General features: G+C 49.4%; 5 protein-coding genes and 2 non-coding genes across 7 annotated transcripts; 3 read left to right on the plus strand and 4 right to left on the minus strand.

Annotated features, from left to right (window-relative positions):
- Positions 1-184: 184 nt before the first annotated feature.
- On the minus strand, positions 185-8,252 carry LOC127036793 (histone H3-like). The gene is made up of 2 exons (XM_050928013.1): positions 7,812-8,252; positions 185-568 (listed from the first exon to the last, which is right to left on the minus strand). Exons 1-2 carry the CDS (start codon positions 8,138-8,140, stop codon positions 217-219), a joined length of 681 nt encoding a protein of 226 aa, XP_050783970.1. The 5' UTR covers positions 8,141-8,252; the 3' UTR covers positions 185-216.
- On the plus strand, positions 5,882-5,955 carry TRNAT-AGU (transfer RNA threonine (anticodon AGU)). The gene has a single exon. It is a non-coding gene; the product is annotated as a tRNA-Thr (tRNA).
- Positions 6,347-6,418, minus strand: TRNAE-CUC (transfer RNA glutamic acid (anticodon CUC)). Its single transcript has one exon. It is a non-coding gene; the product is annotated as a tRNA-Glu (tRNA).
- A 2,292-nt stretch (positions 8,253-10,544) lies between the features above and the next one.
- Positions 10,545-11,154, minus strand: LOC127036785 (histone H2A type 2-C-like). Its single transcript, XM_050928003.1, has one exon. The coding sequence runs from the start codon at positions 11,088-11,090 to the stop codon at positions 10,701-10,703; it is 390 nt and encodes a 129-aa protein (XP_050783960.1). The 5' UTR covers positions 11,091-11,154; the 3' UTR covers positions 10,545-10,700.
- Positions 11,155-11,443: 289 nt separating this feature from the next.
- LOC127036790 (histone H2B 8-like) lies at positions 11,444-12,112 on the plus strand. The gene has a single exon (XM_050928009.1). The coding sequence runs from the start codon at positions 11,498-11,500 to the stop codon at positions 11,876-11,878; it is 381 nt and encodes a 126-aa protein (XP_050783966.1). The 5' UTR covers positions 11,444-11,497; the 3' UTR covers positions 11,879-12,112.
- Positions 12,113-17,946: 5,834 nt separating this feature from the next.
- LOC127036787 (histone H2A.J-like) lies at positions 17,947-18,588 on the minus strand. The gene has a single exon (XM_050928006.1). It carries the CDS (start codon positions 18,553-18,555, stop codon positions 18,166-18,168), a length of 390 nt encoding a protein of 129 aa, XP_050783963.1. The 5' UTR covers positions 18,556-18,588; the 3' UTR covers positions 17,947-18,165.
- A 345-nt stretch (positions 18,589-18,933) lies between these two features.
- On the plus strand, positions 18,934-19,419 carry LOC127036789 (histone H2B 8). The gene has a single exon (XM_050928008.1). The coding sequence runs from the start codon at positions 18,938-18,940 to the stop codon at positions 19,316-19,318; it is 381 nt and encodes a 126-aa protein (XP_050783965.1). The 5' UTR covers positions 18,934-18,937; the 3' UTR covers positions 19,319-19,419.
- The last annotated feature ends 534 nt before the right edge of the window (positions 19,420-19,953 follow it).

The following is a 19,953-nucleotide window of genomic DNA, read 5'->3' on the forward strand; positions in this document are numbered from 1 at the left end:
ACTCTTAAGGTTTACTTCATCTTTGCTAAGCTAGAAACTAGTTTCTATTCCCCTAAGTTTTTAGTCCCCTTATTGCAACTAAAGGATCCTATTACTACTCCCCTACAGACCACTTCACAACACAGTAGCGTAACCAGCTCTTTCCCTGGAAGAGTGTGTGGCTCTTAAAAGAGCCTTTGGGTCGACTAAATGCGTTTCACGCATGGGAATACTGAATCAGCCCCCGAAGCCGTACAGGGTGCGGCCCTGGCGTTTCAGGGCGTACACAACATCCATGGCCGTCACCGTCTTCCGCTTGGCGTGCTCGGTGTAGGTCACCGCATCGCGGATGACGTTCTCCAGGAAAACCTTCAGCACCCCGCGGGTCTCTTCATAGATCAGCCCAGAGATGCGCTTCACCCCGCCGCGGCGAGCCAAGCGACGGATTGCTGGCTTCGTAATACCCTGAATATTATCCCTCAATACTTTACGATGCCTCTTAGCACCACCTTTCCCCAACCCTTTCCCGCCTTTCCCACGACCTGACATAGCCACAAAATTACGAACAACAAACTTAAACAATACAATACTTCCTTACAGCTAGAAAAAGGGTTTATATAGCCTATAGCCCGACCGGAGTGAGAACCGACAAGCACAAAGGGGGTGCACATCTCTCCCCGCCCTCTCGCCCGCCGAGGATGACGTTTGCTTTCGCACACCAATGAGACACTTAACATCGCTCCCTGGCCAATCATTAATCAGAAATTAACTTCAAATGCAAACAGTTTGGCGCTGCATCTCTTCTCTATACCTTCACCCACGCAATGATCAGAGAGTTGCTATACAAACATGCTCCGCTTTGGGAGCCTTTGGGGACAGGGAAAAGCAGGAGGGACCACTGACCCAGATCCCTGTAGGACAGTAGTTCTCAAACGTTTGTACTGTTGACCCCTTTCATATATCAAGCCTCTTGAGTGCAACCCCCCCCCAATAAATTAAAAACACTTTTAAAATATATTTAACACCATTGTCAATGCTGGATGCAGAGCGGGGTTTGGGGTGGAGGCTGACAGATCACGACCCCCCTGGGTAATAACCTCATGACCCCCCCCGAGGGGTCCTGACCCCCGGTTTGAAAACCCCTGCTGTAGGACCGGGGAACCAGCCCTGAATGAAATGAGCCATGTGGGCAGCAGACCAAAAGGACACAGTGGTTCTGGAACAATTTGTATAGTGCAGGGTGCTGAGAGCCATTGCACCAAACTGTAAACCCTGTACATGATGGAAACCATTTCAAGCCAGAGGGGTGCAGCATCATCCTGAGTACAAGCACTTATGAAAAGACAAGGCTGCCAAGATTTTTTCAGCAACTGGGAGCAACGTTTGACCTGACTCTGAACAATCGGATGATGCAGTTCTCCCACCAAAAAAGCACAGAAGGGAGTTTGCAGTCAGCCTCCAACGGAGTCTGCAGTCCAGCCAACTTGTGGATCCCATGCTGCCCTTGGTGCTAGAGAGCCAGCTGGTGGGTCTGCTAATAGAGGAGGCTTGTCACCCTTCTATCCACTGAGGGACTTTGTTTTGCTTAATAGAATGTTCATAGAATCACAGAACTGGAAGGGACCTTGAGAGGTCATCTAGTCCAGTCCTCTACCCTCATGGCAGGACTAAGTATTATCTAGACCGTCCCTGACAGGTGTTTGTCTAACTTGCTCTTAAAAATCCGCAATGATGGAGATTCCACAACCTCCCTGGCCAGTTTATTCCAGTGCTTAACCACCCTGACAGTTAGGAAGTTTTTCCCTAATGTCCAACCTTAAACTTCCCTTGCTGCAGTTGAAACCCATCTCTTCAATTACAGCCAGGATGGTTTAGGTTGGACTTTAGGAATACCTTCCTAATGAGGATCCAGAATGCACACGGGGTTTGGTAGGGAATGGACCGTGGGAAAACACAGCATCATCCCTGCTGCTATAGCAGCTGCTTGGCAACAAGCAACCCAGCTTCCAAAACAGCATTTCTCCAGCCCTGCTTGCCCAGGGCCTGGCCAAGCAGAGTCACTGGCTGGATGTTCTAAGCACACCAAGGAGATCTCTAAACAGGTGCAGATGTTCACCAATACGATATGAGTCCAGCAGCAAGGCAGAAGCCCAATGGCCGTGGTGGGGGGATACCCAGAAGGTAAGACCGTTTTGACCAGATTGGTGGACCCATCTGCACTGAGATGGCCATAACAACAGGAGGGGCTCACAGAAGGGAGTGGCTTTAAACAGAAATTTCTTGGGGTGGGGGACCAAGCCCCAAAAGGGACAACTATTATGTCCAATTTTTGCGTGGGAATGCCAAGTGCCCAGTCATCCTCCATGGTGGACAGATGAGTGCATTTCTGGACACTGGTTCCCATACGGCTATCATCTGGATGAAAACAAATTCTTCCATCCCAGATCAGAGCGAATAATGGTGCATCCACCAGGGAGACGTCAAGTACTCATAGGCCTGATGATGGCATCTTTTATTCTACTCCATATGATTCCTGCAAGCCCTTCCTCATTGTAGGGTGTGTAGGGAAGTAGACAGCTTGGCTAAAATCATTTATAAAATGTCCCTCTCACTTTCCCCAAATCTCTCTCTGTTGAGTGGCACCAGGGCCAGTAAGAGGTGAGGAGGGACCCTCCTGAGCACTGGATTCCTGGCAGAGGAAGCTAAATTTCTCAGCCCCAGCCAGGGTCTCTGGCTCCTGAGGGGAGCATCCCAGGAATGGGAAGAGGGGGGAACCTGGTGAGGGGGAAGGGATCCTGAAGTGACTGTAGGAAAGTGGCAGGGGGAATCCTGAGAGTATAGGAAAGGAAGGAGAAGATCTTGAAGGCCAGCATCTGGCAGCCCCCCAGGGTCAGGGCATTTGGAGCCACTACTGAAGGGAAAGTGCGGGATAGGCTCTTCTCCTCCTTCCTTTCCCCCCACCTTCACCCCCCCAGAATGTTTTCACCAGCTGTCTACGTTTTCAGCTGACATTACTTCTCTGGGGCGGAGCTCAGACCAGTTTGGGTAGTGTTTGAGGGGGGATGACGAAAGGTTTTTCACCCTCAGTACAAAGAGGATTTTTCATGATCTTTCATTAATTGTGTAAGTATCAGGATATTCAGTCCCCCCACCATTCACAAACTGAAAATAACAAGGAGTACTTGTGGCATAAGGACTCGTCATTCTTTTTGCTGATACAGACTAACACGGCTACCGCACTGAAAACTGAAAATAGACCTGCACTCCGGCCCCCCATTCCCACCTCCCCCCAAAAAATATTTTGGCATCCTTTGTATACCAAACACCTTTCGCTCTGGTTTGTCAGAGACCATAAATCTAGCATTGGGTATTCAGCATTAAACTATTGTAAAGATCAATTTAATGAAGGTTTTAATGAATAACTGGAAAATAAGCCACTTTGAGAGATATTTTTTTAAATGAAAAACCTTGCCCCTGGGGAAGCAGAGAGAAATCTGAGAAAGTGTCAGGGATCAGAGCCTGTGTGTGGTGTAGAGGCCACCTTAGGTGTAGTGTGACTGGCTTGAAAATGCACCTCTCTGCACAACTGTCCTGCAGACCTGCCACCCCCAAGATCTCTGTAGTCTCAGAGTGAGGTGCTCCTTTGTGAGCTGGAAACTTTGTGCCTGGTTCCAGCAAACAAGGAAAGTACGATTAGCACAGCCCTACCCAGACTACAGGAAGAAATAGATACATTTACTACCGTTTGTGTCAGACTAAGAGCTGGATCAGTGTCTTGCCTGCATCTGGAAGTGACAGGCACTCTGCCTAACATACACTAAATTCCCATATCAGTGTCATTATAGCATTTCAGACAAAGGAAATCTCATTGCCAAGAATATTCTCCCAGAAACATATGTCATTTCTATGCATTCTTAAGTTTGCCTGAGTCATGTGTGAAAGCCTGTGTGAAGCTTGAAGGACTAACAATTCTGCAAGATACTCCTTCTTACCCCACAATCATAGAATTGTAGGACTGGAAGGGACCTTGAGAGGTTGCCTAGTCCAGTTCCCTGCCCTCATGGCAGGACTAAGTATTGTCTAGACCATCCCTGACAGTGTTTGTCTAACTCGCTCTTAAAAATCCCCAATGATGAGATTTCACCACCTCCCTCAGCAATTTATTCCAGTGCTTAACCACCCTGACAGTCAGGAAGTTTTTCCTAATGTCCAACCTAAACCTCCCTTGCTGCAATTTAAATCCATTGCTTCTTGTCCTATCCTCAGAGGTTAAGAACATTTTTTTTCCCTCCTCCAGCTGTAACAACCTTTAATGTACTTGAAAACTGTTATCATGTCCCCTCTTGGTCTTCTCTTCTCCAGACTAAACTCAATTTTTTTCAATCTTTCTTCTCTGTTGATTTTGCAGCAGAAAATACGAGCTGTAACAATCATCCCATATTGGTTTCCCAAGTCTATATATGCATATATCAGCTGTGTGTGTGTGCATGTGTGTGTGCGCGTGCGTGCATGTTAAGAAGATGGTTTCCAAGAATAGCTGGAGTTGTATAGACCTGAAGGTGCTCAAGATTGTTTCAGATACAGCATCATAGATAAAATTCCTGAATACTTGTGGTCAAGGACCAGTGTTCTGAGCTTTCAAATTCAGACACACTCTTTGTTGAAGACAGAGATTCTAAAGAGTAGTTACTATATACACGGATGAAATATGCAGAAAGAAAGAATGGAAAGGATTAATATTTACCAGCAGGTGCTAACAGTGTGCGGTGGAGAAGATGGAAGAATGAGAGCTAAAAGGCAGGGCTGGGGGATGAGTAATACTTCTGTAGCGCTACCTAGCCACCATGGTGGGGATTATCCATGACAGCACTAGGGTGACCAGATGTCCTGATTTTATAGGGACAGTCCTGATTTGGGGGTCTTTTTCTTGTACAGGGTCCAATTACCCCCCCACCCCCTGTCCTGATTTTTCACACTTGCTGTCTGATCACATTAGACTGCACAGATCCTGTGAAGGTAAATACCACAAGACATACTTCTGGAAGGCTAGACTGACAAGGTATCTTCTGGCCCTTGGTTGGTCCAAGCACTCGATTTAAGCCCAGGAATGCGACAAGATGGATTATCCTGCCAACGATGCACTGGCTGACACTTGAACTCCTGACGCTGGCTCTGACCCTTGGCTCCAGGAGTACTGGGACAATTTGTATAGTCGGGGTGCTGAGAGCCATTGAACCAAAGTGGCAACCCTGCATGTGATGGAAACCACTTCAAGACAGAGGGTGCGGCAGCCCCCACAGTTTCAGCACCTCTTCACCCTATGCACCATTGTGCTAATCTTTGTACCAACTATACCTTGCGAGGTGTTATTTGAAAACGGTGTGCAGCACCCTGCTACGTGAGGTTAGGATGATGTGGGTGGCAGTCACGGGTGCAAAGCTATCTGGCCTGGAGTAGGCAAATCTGCTCAAGCAGGCCTTAAACAAAGGGCAAATTGACCCCTCTAGCCCGGTGTCATCAAAAGGGATGGGCCATCACTTATCAAAAGGCCTTTCTTTGGCAAGGGAGGGAGGGAGAAATACGGGCTCAGATACCAGTTACTGAGGGATTTAAAAGGTGCTATAGCAACAGTTCAACATGGAATAAAGTTATTAAGACTAAAGAGGTCAGTCCTTGTGTGCCAGTGGGATTATTCCTGGAGCAGGTAAACACCTAGGAGGGATTTTATTCCCATAGTCACCAGGGGAGGATTTACAAGTGTTTCTGACTCGGGCACAGTGCGAAAAGCTGCAGCCGGCGCACTCCCTTCTTGCAGCTCGCCCATCTATTTGTAGAAATGAGCAAAAGGCGGCACTGGAGCTGCTTGGCATGAAAGGGAAAATTGCAGCCCCTTTCGCAAGCCGGCGCCGTGGCTTAGTTGGTTAAAGCGCCTGTCTAGTAAACAGGAGATCCTGGGTTCGAATCCCAGCGGTGCCTTTTCAGCAGACAAACCTTTAATCACCGCTCCCGGGTCCCTTCCGCTTTTATGGGGCCCGGCGCTGGGCAAAGAAGCCAGGTCCGGCGCGACTGTACGGCGAGAGACGCCGGGTCGGGGCTCCGGGTTTTTCTGCTTTGCAAGGCTCTCCCCCACCTCGCGGGGTTCCTGGTTTGATTTGCCCCTGCCGGGGCCAAAACCTGCAGCTTCTGCGGGCAGCAAATCAACCCAGCTCCGGTTCTGTCTGCCTGCTGGGCTGCCACCCGGGACGCGCGTGGGGCTACAGCAATTTGCCTCCTTTGGTGGGGGTTGTGGGCGGATCCTATAGCGTGTTCTGCCCAGAACGCCGCAGGGCAAAAAGTAAAATAAATAAAAATTTAAAAGAATGAATCCTTCCCTGACCGGGAATCGAACCCGGGCCGCGGCGGTGAGAGCGCCGAATCCTAACCACTAGACCACCAGGGAGGCGACGAAAAGTAGTTTCTATAACACGGTGTACAAGGGAAGAAGCGGCCCTTCCCTGCTCCGTGTGAACACACACAGCCCAAACCGCTTCCCTCTGCTTAGCTAGCACGAATTCAGACCCCGCCCGGCTTTAGCACCGCGCCACCAGAGTAAGTGCCCGGATCAAGTCATCATAAATGCACGGATAGACCCTGACAGCGGAGAGCACCTCTCTCCCCCCACTGCGGGTGGGGTTGAGTTCTGGAAGAGACCCGGCCACTCCTTTCCTTCGCCCCATTCCCCTGGGGTGCTGGAGCCGGGATGCTGGCACAAGGGTAGGAGCCGTGTTTCACGCTGTTTGTTGGGAGGTTGGGAACTGACTTTGTTTGGAAGCCTCGACACCCACTTCTCAGGGGGGTTGATTGAACTTGGGGGCACCAGTGGCGGGCAGCGGACCGGAGAGGGGCTTATTTTTTCTGAGCTGCTGTAATCAGTTGATCCCTGTTTTCCCCCCGTCCCAGTCACTTGCATATCGACCCACCCTCTAGTGAAGGAGGCGGGGTTGAATAAAATGGCTATTTGAAAAGAAAAACAAAATTTTCCTCCAACTAAAGCTGCAAATCCTGAGCCGGATCCGACTCTGAATCCTCACTGCACGGTTTCGAAAGAGGCTTGAAAACAAGCCAGAAACATAAAACAAATTCGATCGATTCTTTTCCTCCCCCTAGAGAAACTCACCGTGGCCGCTTCCTTCCTCCAGCCACTCAATCACTGTATCGTCCAACTACCAGCCTTTATGTTTTCTTGTTCCCGGAATACCAGGACCCCGTCTGAACGTGCTGGTTTGAGCATTGGAGAAGCTACGTTTTTAAATAGGGCATTTTAAAGTGAAAATGCTCATGTGAATACCCACATGCATCCAACGAAGTGGGTATTCACCCACGAAAGCTCATGCTCCAAAACGTCTGTTAGTCTATAAGGTGCCACCGGATTCTTTGCATGTTTGCACTGAACTCCTTCCGCTACAGGGAAGGGATTTAACGCCTACGGGTATTGCCTTGTAAAGTTAGTCAGGTTAAATTCAAACTTTTCCCTTCAAATTGTTATAAACAAACTCGCAATTATAAAACGACCTAATTGCGAAATTATAGGAAGCCGAGTACAAGTTTTGCACCGATCCGGTTCTATGTTTAGAAAAACCACTAGGAAAACTTATTCCGGATTAAAACGGGACAACGGATGAATTTCAGCTCTTTCACGTGGGCACGTGGTGGCTCTTAGAAGAGCCTTTGGGGTGGTTGCCGGGAGCCGGCGGCTCGATACGGGGTAGCTCTAGGCCCTCTCCCCGCGGATGCGGCGCGCCAGCTGGATGTCCTTAGGCATGATGGTGACTCGCTTGGCGTGGATAGCGCACAGGTTGGTGTCCTCGAAGAGCCCCACCAGGTAAGCCTCGCTCGCCTCCTGCAGGGCCATGACGGCCGAGCTCTGGAAGCGCAGATCCGTCTTGAAGTCCTGGGCGATCTCCCGCACCAGGCGCTGGAAGGGCAGCTTGCGGATCAGCAGCTCGGTGGATTTCTGGTAGCGGCGGATTTCCCGCAGGGCCACGGTTCCGGGGCGGTAGCGATGGGGCTTCTTCACCCCACCCGTGGCGGGGGCGCTTTTCCGGGCAGCCTTAGTGGCGAGCTGCTTGCGGGGCGCTTTCCCGCCGGTGGACTTACGAGCTGTCTGCTTAGTACGAGCCATCCTCGGTGCTGCACGTTACCAACCTCTCTCCAGGCCAGGCACAGAGCAATAAGCGCCCAGCTCTTGCTGTGCGCAATTTATAGCCTAACCCTGTCTCCTGATTGGCTATGAACAGCCCCGCGACCGTTGAGGGGTTTAAATTTCCCGGGCTCAGCAGGGATTGGAAAGAGGTGACCGAGCCCCTCTGCTTCCGCTCCCTAGAGCAAGGAGCTAAGCGCCTGGGGGGAGGGGAAAGTGCGTTCTTAGTGCTTGGGGGGGATACATGGGGGGCTTGCCAATGCTCGGCGCCTGGGGGCGTAGAGTGGCACTTGGGGGGACAGAGGGGACACTGAGAGGAGCTTTGCTCAGTGCCCGGGGGATAGACGGGGAGTGGGGGACTTGCTTGAATACCTGGGGGACCACAGAGGGGCAGTCTGGGGGGTTGTGCGCTCAGTGCCTGGGAGAATAGAGGGGAAGTGGGGGGCGTGCTCAGTGCCTGGGGGGCTACAGAGGGGCAGTCTGGGGGGTTGTGGGCTCAGTGCCTGGGGGCCATAGAGAAGTGGGGGGTTGTGTGCTCAGCACCTGGGGGGACATAGAGGAGTAGTCTGGGGGGTTGTGGGCTCAGTGCCTGGGGGTCCATAGAGGGGAAGTGGGGGGCGTGCTCAGTGCCTGGGAGAATAGAGGGGCAGTCGGGGGGGTTGTGGCCTCAGTGCCTGGGGGGCTATAGAGAAGTGGGGGGTTGTGTGCTCAGCACCTGGGGGGACATAGAGGAGCAGTCTGGGGGGTTGTGGGTTCAGTGTCTGGGTAGGCATAGAGGGGCAGTCTGGGGGGTTGTGGGCTGAGTGCCTGGGGGGGGCATAGAGGAGCAGTCTGGGGGGGCGTGCTCAGTGCCTGGGAGAATAGAGGGGCAGTCGGGGGGGTTGTGGCCTCAGTGCCTGGGGGGCTATAGAGAAGTGGGGGGTTGTGTGCTCAGCACCTGGGGGGACATAGAGGAGCAGTCTGGGGGGTTGTGGGTTCAGTGTCTGGGTAGGCATAGAGGGGCAGTCTGGGGGGTTGTGGGCTGAGTGCCTGGGGGGGGCATAGAGGAGCAGTCTGGGGGGGGGTGCTCAGTGCCTGGGGGAATAGAGGGGCAGTCTGAGGGGTTGTGGGCTGAGTGCCTGGGGGGGCCATAGAGGGGCAGTCTGGGGGGGGTGCTCCGTGTCTGGGTAGGCATAGAGGGGCAGTCTGGGGGGTTGTGTGCTGAGTGCCTGGGGGAACATAGAGGAGCAGTCTGGGGGGGGGGTGTGCTGAGTACCTGGGGGGGCATAGAGGAGCAGTCTGGGGGGGGTGTGCTCAGTGTCTGGGTAGGCACAGAGGGGCAGTCGGGGGGGTTGTGGGCTCAGCGCCTGGGGGAACATAGAGGGGAAGTGAGGGGTTTGCTCAAGTGCCTCTGTTCTGCGCTTCCTGCGGATTTTCATTAACTCGTCGCAGCGGCAGTTCAGCTGTTTGAATTTCAGGGGCTGCGCGGGGTTGGCCGGAGATAGAGCCCTCCATCGCATACGGGCGCGCTGCGAAGGGGCGTGTGCGTTCCCTGGGCCTCCTTCGCTGATGGCTGGCGCGCAGCAGTTTGTACCGTTTGAATTTGCCGGGCTGGGGTGAATTCCACCCCTAGCCCCCCGCACATATATTCCACCCCGCTTCCCTCAGATTCCGCTGCGGGAGAAGGGTCGGTGGCTGAGCCATGTCCCGGGACTGGAGACAGCAGCTCATCCAGAACTCACCTCTCCTCACGCCTCTCCTTTAAAGAGACGCACTGAACCTGTGGCTGTCGCCCCTAGCAATCCGCACAGGAGCCCCTAGCAAAGCCTGGCCTGCTCCTGCTGTTGCTGCGTGGAAGGGGGGCAAAAAGCGTTGTGGGTTTTGAAATAAAACCAACCGCGCTTGCAAGGCACTAGCCAGTAACCTCCCCCCACAAAGCGCTCTCGATTAGTCACCTCCCTCTTCCTCTGAAAAACCAGCAAGTCTCTTGTCCTATTTACTTGCTCTGTTCGCATTTCAGCTTATTACACCCACTTTCATTCTCTCTGCAGCACTGGACCCTGGCAGAAGACAGGACACGGGGCTAGATGGACCTTTGGTCTGACCCAGTGTAGCCATTTTCTTACTGCTCTTCGCCCTGATACAGCCTAACAGCCTCTACAGCAAGGGAAAACGCGCAACCCGACTCGAGAACGAAAGTTTTTCTCGCTTTATTAAAGTCATGACCTGTCTCCCGCCTCATGTACCTGGCAAAAGAGCTTATTTCTTCACATTACCAGGAGCACTGTTTCCAGTTCTCTGGAAAGGGATCAGGTTTTCTATCCGTGGGGCGTTGTCCTGGAGAACATTTAGGTTCCTGTATATTTTAGCCACCCGTTTTCTCCCGGGAAAGCACTACCAGTTTTTCCTTAGCAACACCCCCCAAAACACCAACTTCATGGCGACAAAACAGGGATTAACAACTCTTTGCCTGACGTTGTGAGTGGCTCTGAAAAGAGCCTTTGGGGTTGAGATATTGAGTGGAAAAACCTCCCTCGCCTATAACGCAGCAGCAGCAACCTGCTCACTTGCCCTTAGCTTTGTGGCTCTCGGTTTTCTTGGGCAGCAGCACCGCCTGGATGTTGGGCAGGACTCCACCCTGAGCGATGGTGACTTTGCCCAGCAGCTTGTTCAGCTCCTCGTCGTTGCGGATGGCCAGCTGCAAGTGCCGGGGGATGATGCGGGTTTTCTTGTTGTCCCGGGCGGCGTTGCCAGCCAGCTCCAAGATTTCAGCAGTGAGGTACTCCAGCACCGCAGCCATGTAAACGGGCGCGCCGGCTCCCACTCGCTCCGCGTAGTTCCCCTTGCGCAGCAGCCGGTGAACACGACCCACAGGAAACTGCAGCCCAGCACGAGAAGAGCGAGACTTGGCCTTAGCCCGAGCTTTACCTCCCTGCTTTCCACGGCCAGACATTATGAAGCTCTTTAGAGAACACACAAACACTGCGCGAACGAAATAAAACGGAACAAAGTGTGTTCTTTGCTTTTTATCCCTTCGTTAGCGATCAGGCCAGACACTCGTGATTGGCCAAGCAAAAAAAGCTCGTGAGAGAACCAATGGGAAGCCGACTTCTCAATCTGACCAATCGTAAGACGATTCAGTTGTGGTGTCCAATAGGATTGCGAGACTTGGAGTGGCCCTTTATTTGCATACGAGTTTGTAATAGAGACAGGTAACTGAGTATTTAGTATCCAATAGGAAGGCAGGAATTAGGCTACCCTCATTTCCATAGGGGCGCTATAAATAAAGGTTTTCCTACACTTGCAGCTTATCTTTCAGTGCGTCTTGTGTTTTGTCAAGCGAGCTGCTTTGAAGTCACTATGCCTGATCCAGCCAAGTCCGCTCCCGCGCCCAAGAAGGGTTCCAAGAAAGCGGTGACCAAGACCCAGAAAAAGGGGGATAAGAAGCGCCGTAAGACCAGGAAGGAGAGTTACTCCATTTATGTCTACAAGGTGCTGAAGCAGGTTCACCCCGACACCGGCATCTCTTCCAAGGCCATGGGCATCATGAACTCCTTCGTCAACGACATCTTCGAGCGCATCGCCGGGGAGGCGTCTCGCCTGGCGCATTACAACAAGCGCTCCACCATCACCTCCCGGGAGATCCAGACCGCCGTGCGCCTGCTGCTGCCCGGGGAGCTGGCCAAACACGCCGTGTCGGAGGGCACTAAGGCTGTGACCAAGTACACCAGCTCCAAGTAACTGGGGAGCCTCTAAAAAAACACAACGGCTCTTTTAAGAGCCACCTACTTATCCATGAGAGAGCTCTGGTTACTTTAACTGACCGTGTTTAACCTCTAACTTCCAAATGTACTGAGAGAGTCTGTAATTTTTCTTGCAGTTTATCCCCACTGTTAAATTTCACTAATTTATGACATCCTGGCAAATTACAACTCTAGTTGATATCAGGGGATAAGAGATGGGATTTACGTGCACAGTGAGTAAGTGAATTTACTCTTCACTTAAACGGACCTGGTAACTGTGTTAGAGAAATATCAGAACTTTGAAGGATTATGCTTTTCAGCAGTTTTTAATATATTCTTTCCCCCCCAGCCCTGCATCCCTGGAGCAGTATTAATCAGTTTAAACAATACATTCCATTTTATATTTAGCTATGATACCCCCCAAGTACATTTTCCAGACGTTTGAGAACTAAAAGCTTATCTCTCAGATAACAAAACTTTATTTCTGTATTTTTTTCTGAAGTCTGCACCTTTTCTCCAGAGACAAGGTGAGTCCAGTAATAAAATATTTGAGTCTTAACAAATATATTACCTTGTTTCTCTCAGTGAATTCAAGGGTATTTTGAAAAAATAGAAATATTCCTTTCTCCATTCTGTCAATTTTAAGGCATTAGAGATATTCAGCAACATTCTGTGTATCAATTTCCTCCCAAAATATAAATTCAGTGATTTAAACAAACTTAATTTTCCTGATTTTTCAAATAAAAATTATATATCTTTAAAATTGCTACACCAAGGGACAGATTACTGGTCTCTGGGGGAAAATAGCGGGGATTGCAACTCAAAGACCTAAAAGAAATTGCACTAAAATGTTTCAAAGGGATAAAAGAACAGAGAAGGCCTGGAGACGTTTGAGGTTGTGAATGTGCAGGCTGGAGGGGTGAATGAGGGTTAATGAAAATATTCTTAATTTAGCTACAGGTGGAAACAATTCTTCAATCGTTCTTGAAAGCTCTTGAACTGAAAAAGCTTTAATCGGTGTTTCACACTACGTTCTATTGTTAATTTCTTCTAACTGGGACTCGTTTCATTATTGATCAGATCAATGAACAGCGGAGCGGGGCTGGCGCCAAAAGGCAACTTTTTCAATTTGAAGTTAAGCTCTGGCTAATGATTGGCCAGAATTTGCTCTGCGGTGCCTCATTGGTTGGAGTGAAGACACGTCACATTATAGGGCAAGTCTGGATCTGTAAAAGCAGCAAAAAATCCTGTGGCACCTTATAGACTAACAACAGCTGTAACACCAGTCTTTCAAATGCTTAACTCTGTGGCTCAGGTATTGTATTGCACAGAACATCCTGACTGGCTGTATCCAGCTAATTCATTATTATTTAACCCTATCCAGCTAATTCATTATTATTTAACCCTGTTATTGTAGCAGTGCTTAAGGGCCTCAGCCAGGGTGGCCTCCACAGTGCTACCATAAAATAAATGACAGTCTCTAGGCAGAGTTACAGTAAGAGACTAGTTTCTAAAGGACCAGTAGAGACCACTGGGGTCTGAATTCTAGCCCAACAGAAGCCATCGGCCTTTCCCAAAATCCTGTTTGAACTAGAGCACATGCATTTAGTAGAAAAATCATCCCATCTTGATTTTATAATTGCCAGTGCTAGACACTCCACTATAACCCTTGGTAAATTGCCCCAATGATTAATTACCTTCACGGTTCTAAATATACACCTCATTTCCAATCTAAATTCCCCTAAACCCAAAATAGGATTTTTGAGTTGCAGAAATTTTTGCTTAATGTATGAGTATACATTTCCAACCCATGTAAAATTTGAGTTACACAAAGCTTTCCAGAACGGAACGATTGCGTAAGTGGGAGGGTGTCTGTACTTACAGCGCATAGGGGATAAAAGTCACCCCTTAATCTTCTGTTTAAGTAGATTGAGAGAGTCAAGAAGCTCACTCAGGGGCACTGGAACAATTTGTATAGTGGGGGTGCTGAGAGCCATTGAAGCAAACTGTAACTGTGTATAATGGAAACCACTTTAAGCTGGCGATCAGGGGGAAAACACCTCACACACCCTGAGTTCCAGCACCTCTCCTCTAACACGTTTTCTGGTCTTTTAATCATGCTTGAGGCTCTTCCCTGAACCCTCTCCAATTTGTCAACATCCTTCTTTAATTGTGGGCACCAGAGCTAGACCCAGGATTAGAGCAAAAAGAACTGGAGTACTTGTGGCACCTTAGAGACTAACAAATTTATTTGAGTATAAGTTTCCGTGGGATAAAACCCACTTCATCAGATACAGGTAGTGGAAAATACAGTAGGAAGTTATATGTACACAGAGAACATGAAAAAAATGGGTGTTGCCATACAGACTTGTCACGGAGTCACCGGGCGATGCTCTGGAACTGCTCCCCACAAAGCCAGTCAGGACTTTGGGGAGCCTCCTCTCCCTTGGAGCAGACTTGTTCAGGGCAAGAAGCTCACACGTCTTCACCTCCTGGGTCCCTCGGAGCATTCAGCATCCTCTGCCCCTCCGTGCGCTTCCCACAGCGAGCCCGCCCCAGCGGAGTCCTGGGGAAGCCACAGGGTCCTGCACCCCCACTTTGCAGTCAGACGTGACTCTCAGCCAGCCAGTAAAACAGAGGTTTATTCGATGACAGGAACAGTGTCTAAAACAGAGCTTGTAGACACAGCGAACTGGACCGCTCGGCCGGGTCCATTCTGGGGGACAGTGAGCCAGACCCCTCATGTCTGCTCTGCACTTCACTCCTCGACCCCAGCCAGCTCCTGACTAACCACCCCCTCCAGCCCCTCCTCTCTGCTCAGCCCCTTTCCCGGGCCAGGAGGTCACCTGATCTCTTTGTCTCCAACACCTTCAGTTGGCACCTTTGCAGGGAGGGGCCCAGGCCATCAGTTGCTAGGAGACAGAGTGCCAGGCATTTAGGTGCACTGGCCCTTTACTCTGCCAGATACTTAAGAACTGCCTAGGGGACACTGAGGCACCAACACAGTATTCAGAGAAAACATTAAGAACATTCCTAGTTCATCACAATTACTATAACAAGAGTGATCAGTTAAGGTGGTCTATCATCAGCAGGAGGGGAAAAAAAAACCTTTCATAGTGCTAATCAGGATGGCCCATTTCCAACAGTTGACAAGGTGTGAGATAACAGTAGGAGAAAATAATCCTGGGGAAACAGTTTTACTTTGTGTAATGATCCATCCACTTCCCTTTTTAACCCTGTTCTAGTCCCGGCCTTCACAACCGCCTCAGCCAAGGAGTTCCACAAGTTGACTGTGCACTGCGTGAAGAAGAACTTCCTTTTATTTGTTTTAAACCTGCTGCCCATTCATTTCATTTGGCGACCCCTAGTTCTTGTATAATGGGAACAAGTAAATAATTTTTCTTTCTTCACTTTCTCCACATCACTCATGATTTTATAGACTTCTGTCATATCCCCCCTTCGGCTCCTCTTTTCCAAGCTGAAATGTCCTAGCCTCTTTAATTTCTCATCCTATGGGACCTGTTCCAAACTCCGAATCATTGTAGTTGCCCTTCTCTGAACCTTTTCCGATGCCAGTAGATCTTTCGGAGATGAGGAGGCCACATCTGTATGCAGTATTCAAGATGAGGGCATACCATGAATTTATATAAGGGCAATAAGATAGTCTCCATCTTATTTTCTATCCCCTTTTTAATGATTCCTAACATCCTGTTTGCTTTTTTGACCGTCACTGCGTGGACATCTTTAGAGAACCGTCCATCGTGATAAATCTGGATAGGAGCCATTTGAAAGCACAACTACATGAGTTACACCTCACTCAAGTGCCTCAAAAGGTCCCTCCCAGTTTTTTTCTGTGCAACAGGAGCAGGTTAGAATTTAATGAAGTCACAGGGCTGGTCTCTGGTGCTAAAGGCAGGAGGTGCGGGTTCCCCCTGCATGGAAGAGGCTCTGTGCCCAAGGAAGGACAGAGACTCATTCCACAGTAAATCAAACAGGATTATGGGCTGAGTTGTTGAAGGTCTTACACACAAGTTGATGACAGTTATCTGTAGATCTGTCTGTAACACAGTAAAGTTGGAATCTTGCATCCAGTCAATTCCAAACATTCAGGAAATGGAAATAGTCCAGGCATCAGCGATCAGAATGATTTTGGAGGGTGGGAAGAAGTCAGAAAGCGAAACAAGAGAAACATTAAGCTCCTGCCAGGTCTTTAGCACAGGCCAACCCTTGCCTCAAGCGTTTCTGCTTTTGTCTGTAGATTAAACAACTGGTTGATAGTACCCATTAACCCCCTTCCAGTATAACCATACACACCCCATCTTATCCCTGCTTCTTCTCTATAAACCCTCCTCTTTTACACTAGCTGAGCGTTGCTCCGGGCTAGAGAACAGGGTGGCATTATTCCCTCTGGGAGTGGAGGCCCCAGGGTCCAGAGCGAGTGGACTCCCTGAGGGGGCCCACGGCGAGAGACAGGGGTGCTAAGGCTCAGAGAAATGTAGTTCCAGGAGGCAGAGTGATTTGACCCGAGAAGGGCTTTCACACTGAAGGGGGTTCCCCGCAAAGACCGCATGGAGCCAAGAGTGGGCATGGCCTGTGAGTCCATGACACCGACCAGTTAACATATTGATATGGCTATGCCAAATGACTTTTCTCCTACACAAAAATGGGGTTGGGGGGCAGGAAGGGAATGTGTTGGCATTGGGAGAATGTACAGCCCCTGACACAGGAGTTAAGAATAAAGGACCTTCATATTGAGGAAAGAGGAAATGTGGCATGCAGACACCCTCACATGGGAAGGAAGGAGGTAACAGGAGCTCACTCAAAGCCCCTGCTGGAGAAAGGAGAAATGGGGGCACACAGAACTCGTGCCACAGAAGGGAGATTGGAAGGCCCTGATACGGGAGAAAAAAGAGTGGAAAAAGGGTGCACCCACCCAGCACGGGGAGCACTTAATTAGGGTGCCACATTTCTATAAAACATTTCAGTGTGGCCCAGAAGGAAGAGGCTCTTCTCCTCCCTCATGTTTTCTCCATATAAACAATCATATAAAGCAGCAGTTCTCAAACTTTTCTGCTGGTGACCACTTTCACATAGAAAACCTCAATGCAACCCCCCTTATAAATTAAAAACACTTACATATTTAAACATTATAAATGCTAGAGGCAAAATGGGGTTGGGGTGGAGGCTGACAGTTCACAGCCCCCCCCCATGTAAGAACCTTGTGACCCCCTAAAGGGTCCCGACACCCCATTTGAGAAGCCCTGATATAAAGGAAATACTTCACTCAACACAACCTGTGGAACTCCTTGCCAGGGGATGTTGTGAAGGCCAAAACTATAACAGTGCTCAAAAAATAATTGATAAATTCATGGACAGGTCGCCAATGGCTATTAGCCAATATGGTCCAGGATGGAACCCTGAGTGTCCCTAGCCTCTGACTGTTCTGTTCTGTAGCCTCTGTTCTGTTGATTCAGTCTGAAATACTAGGCACCCGCTACTACTGAAAGACAGGATACTGGGCTAGACAAACGATTGGTCTGAACCAATACGGCCATTCTTACATCACCATCAACGTCCAGGTTTGGATTTTAATCTGTGCGGCTCATTGATTGTAATAACTCACTGTTTATTTCACATATATTCCATAGCATGCTCTCAGCTTGTGAAAAAATTGTAAACAACCACTTACTTTGTGAAAGCAGGAAAACGTGGGTAGTGAAAAAAATTAGTAACCTCCCTTTTTCTGCAGAGCTGGTACTCATATCCATCCTGCTGAGCCAAGAGAGACTGAGAACGCATTCATACAGAAGCACAAATGACAGAATGAGAGCAGGAAAAAGTATTGATTCTTGCATCTGTACTCACTTGCTAAACTCACACCAAAATACAGAATGGAGTAATTATTTAATCTAAACCATTTTCTTGAGAAATACCTAAAACCAAGTAAGAAGCAGCAATTGTACTGTCAAATTTAAGTACAGACCATTCTCCATTTTAGCAGCTGTATGTGGAGCACGTTCATGCATTTCACTCCAAACTCCTTAAAAGTGAGATTGCTCTTTTAAATAGAAAAATATAAATCAGTTTGACACCAAACCTCAGCTGCCTGGTAACAATCCAGCCACAGTAAGTTACCCTCAGTCTGTTGCATGCATCTCTAAAATATTTACTTGTACTTATGCTTCCCTCCCACTTATGTTGTGTTCAGAGACCAGCAGCTCTTTTCGAACTTGTGGGTGGCCCTTAAAAGAGCCTTTGGGTTCCATGAATTCGAATTCTGGCCACTTACTTGCCCTTAGCTTTGTGACTCTCGGTTTTTTTGGGCAGCAGCACCGCCTGGATGTTGGGCAGGACCCCACCTTGAGCGATGGTGACTTTGCCCAGCAGCTTATTCAGCTCCTCGTCGTTGCGGATGGCCAGCTGCAAGTGCCGGGGGATGATTCGAGTTTTCTTGTTGTCCCGGGCGGCGTTACCAGCCAACTCCAAGATTTCAGCAGTGAGATACTCCAGCACCGCAGCCATGTAAACGGGCGCGCCCGCTCCCACTCGCTCCGCATAGTTCCCCTTGCGCAGCAACCGGTGCACGCGGCCCACAGGGAACTGCAGCCCAGCACGAGAAGAGCGAGACTTGGCCTTAGCCCGCACTTTACCGCCCTGCTTTCCGCGGCCAGACATGACAACACTCCACAAACCAACAACACCCACTTACACAACTCTACAAACGCATACTTGGAATTGTACGGGCCCAACTTTTATAGGCTCGGGCAGATGAGCCACGCGACTTCTGATTGGCTCTCTCTGTATGATCCAATGAGAAAGCTACTTCTCTTCCTGGCCAATGGGAAGTAAAGATGCTGTGACTATCCAATAGGAAGTGCAAGAATTAGAGTCCGCGTCCTGTGTTGCTGGGTTGGCCTCGGGGGTGACGTGTAACTTGCTATCAGCCAATAGGAAAGGAAAAGGTAGGCTACCATATTTACATAGGTGCGGTATAAAAAGAGCGCCACCGCCGCAAATTACGTTATTGTGTTTTGTAGATTGTTTGTCAGACCTCAGTATGCCTGAGCCAGCGAAGTCCGCTCCCGCGCCCAAGAAGGGCTCCAAGAAAGCGGTGACCAAGACCCAGAAGAAAGGGGATAAGAAGCGCCGCAAGACCAGGAAGGAGAGTTACTCCATTTATGTCTACAAGGTGCTGAAGCAGGTTCACCCCGACACCGGCATCTCTTCCAAGGCCATGGGCATCATGAACTCCTTCGTCAACGACATCTTCGAGCGCATCGCCGGGGAGGCGTCTCGCCTGGCGCATTACAACAAGCGCTCCACCATCACCTCCCGGGAGATCCAGACCGCCGTGCGCCTGCTGCTGCCCGGGGAGCTGGCCAAACACGCCGTGTCGGAGGGCACCAAGGCCGTGACCAAGTACACCAGCTCCAAGTAAACGGGGGCTGTGCCTGTCCGGGAAGTTGTTACACCTAAAACCCAAAGGCTCTTTTAAGAGCCACCTACTTTCTCAATGAGAGCTTGAGTTGCTGTTTCATTGTCAGAAAGTAACTAAAGGCACCGTTTTAAAACGTGCTTTGAATATCTAGGCTAGCCCTAGTCCTGTTCTTTGTTTCTTGAGTTTAACACCGAGTCAAGCGTATCGTGTGATCATTTAAGGAAGGCTTCATAATGCTGTGAATGTTAGGTATTGTGTTGGCTACTAAGAATATGCAGTAGTTAGATAGGTAAACGGTACAGGAAATGCAAAACCCTGCCCTTCTAAGGGACACGTGTTTAGGTGACTCAACATGAAATGTCTCCTTGTGTGTCCTTTCCATTTCATATAGCTTAGAAGAGCTCTCGTCTTTATTCCTTTCATGCCTGAAACCCAGTGTGTTCTCTGGATGGTCTTTTATAGACAATAAATCGAAGGGTTTTTTGTTTGTTTTTAACACCAGATTTTATAGGGACAGAGTCAATGAATTATACCCTAAACCAACTTTTCTCAGTTTCCCCAGGAGGGGAGAGAGCTGCTATTCATTTCCCGGTATCTTCAGGTGGTTTGTTTCCCAGATGATTGTTAATCTCTAT

Source organism: Gopherus flavomarginatus, chromosome 18 (assembly GCF_025201925.1).
Source record: "Gopherus flavomarginatus isolate rGopFla2 chromosome 18, rGopFla2.mat.asm, whole genome shotgun sequence".
NCBI lineage: Eukaryota > Metazoa > Chordata > Testudines > Testudinidae > Gopherus > Gopherus flavomarginatus.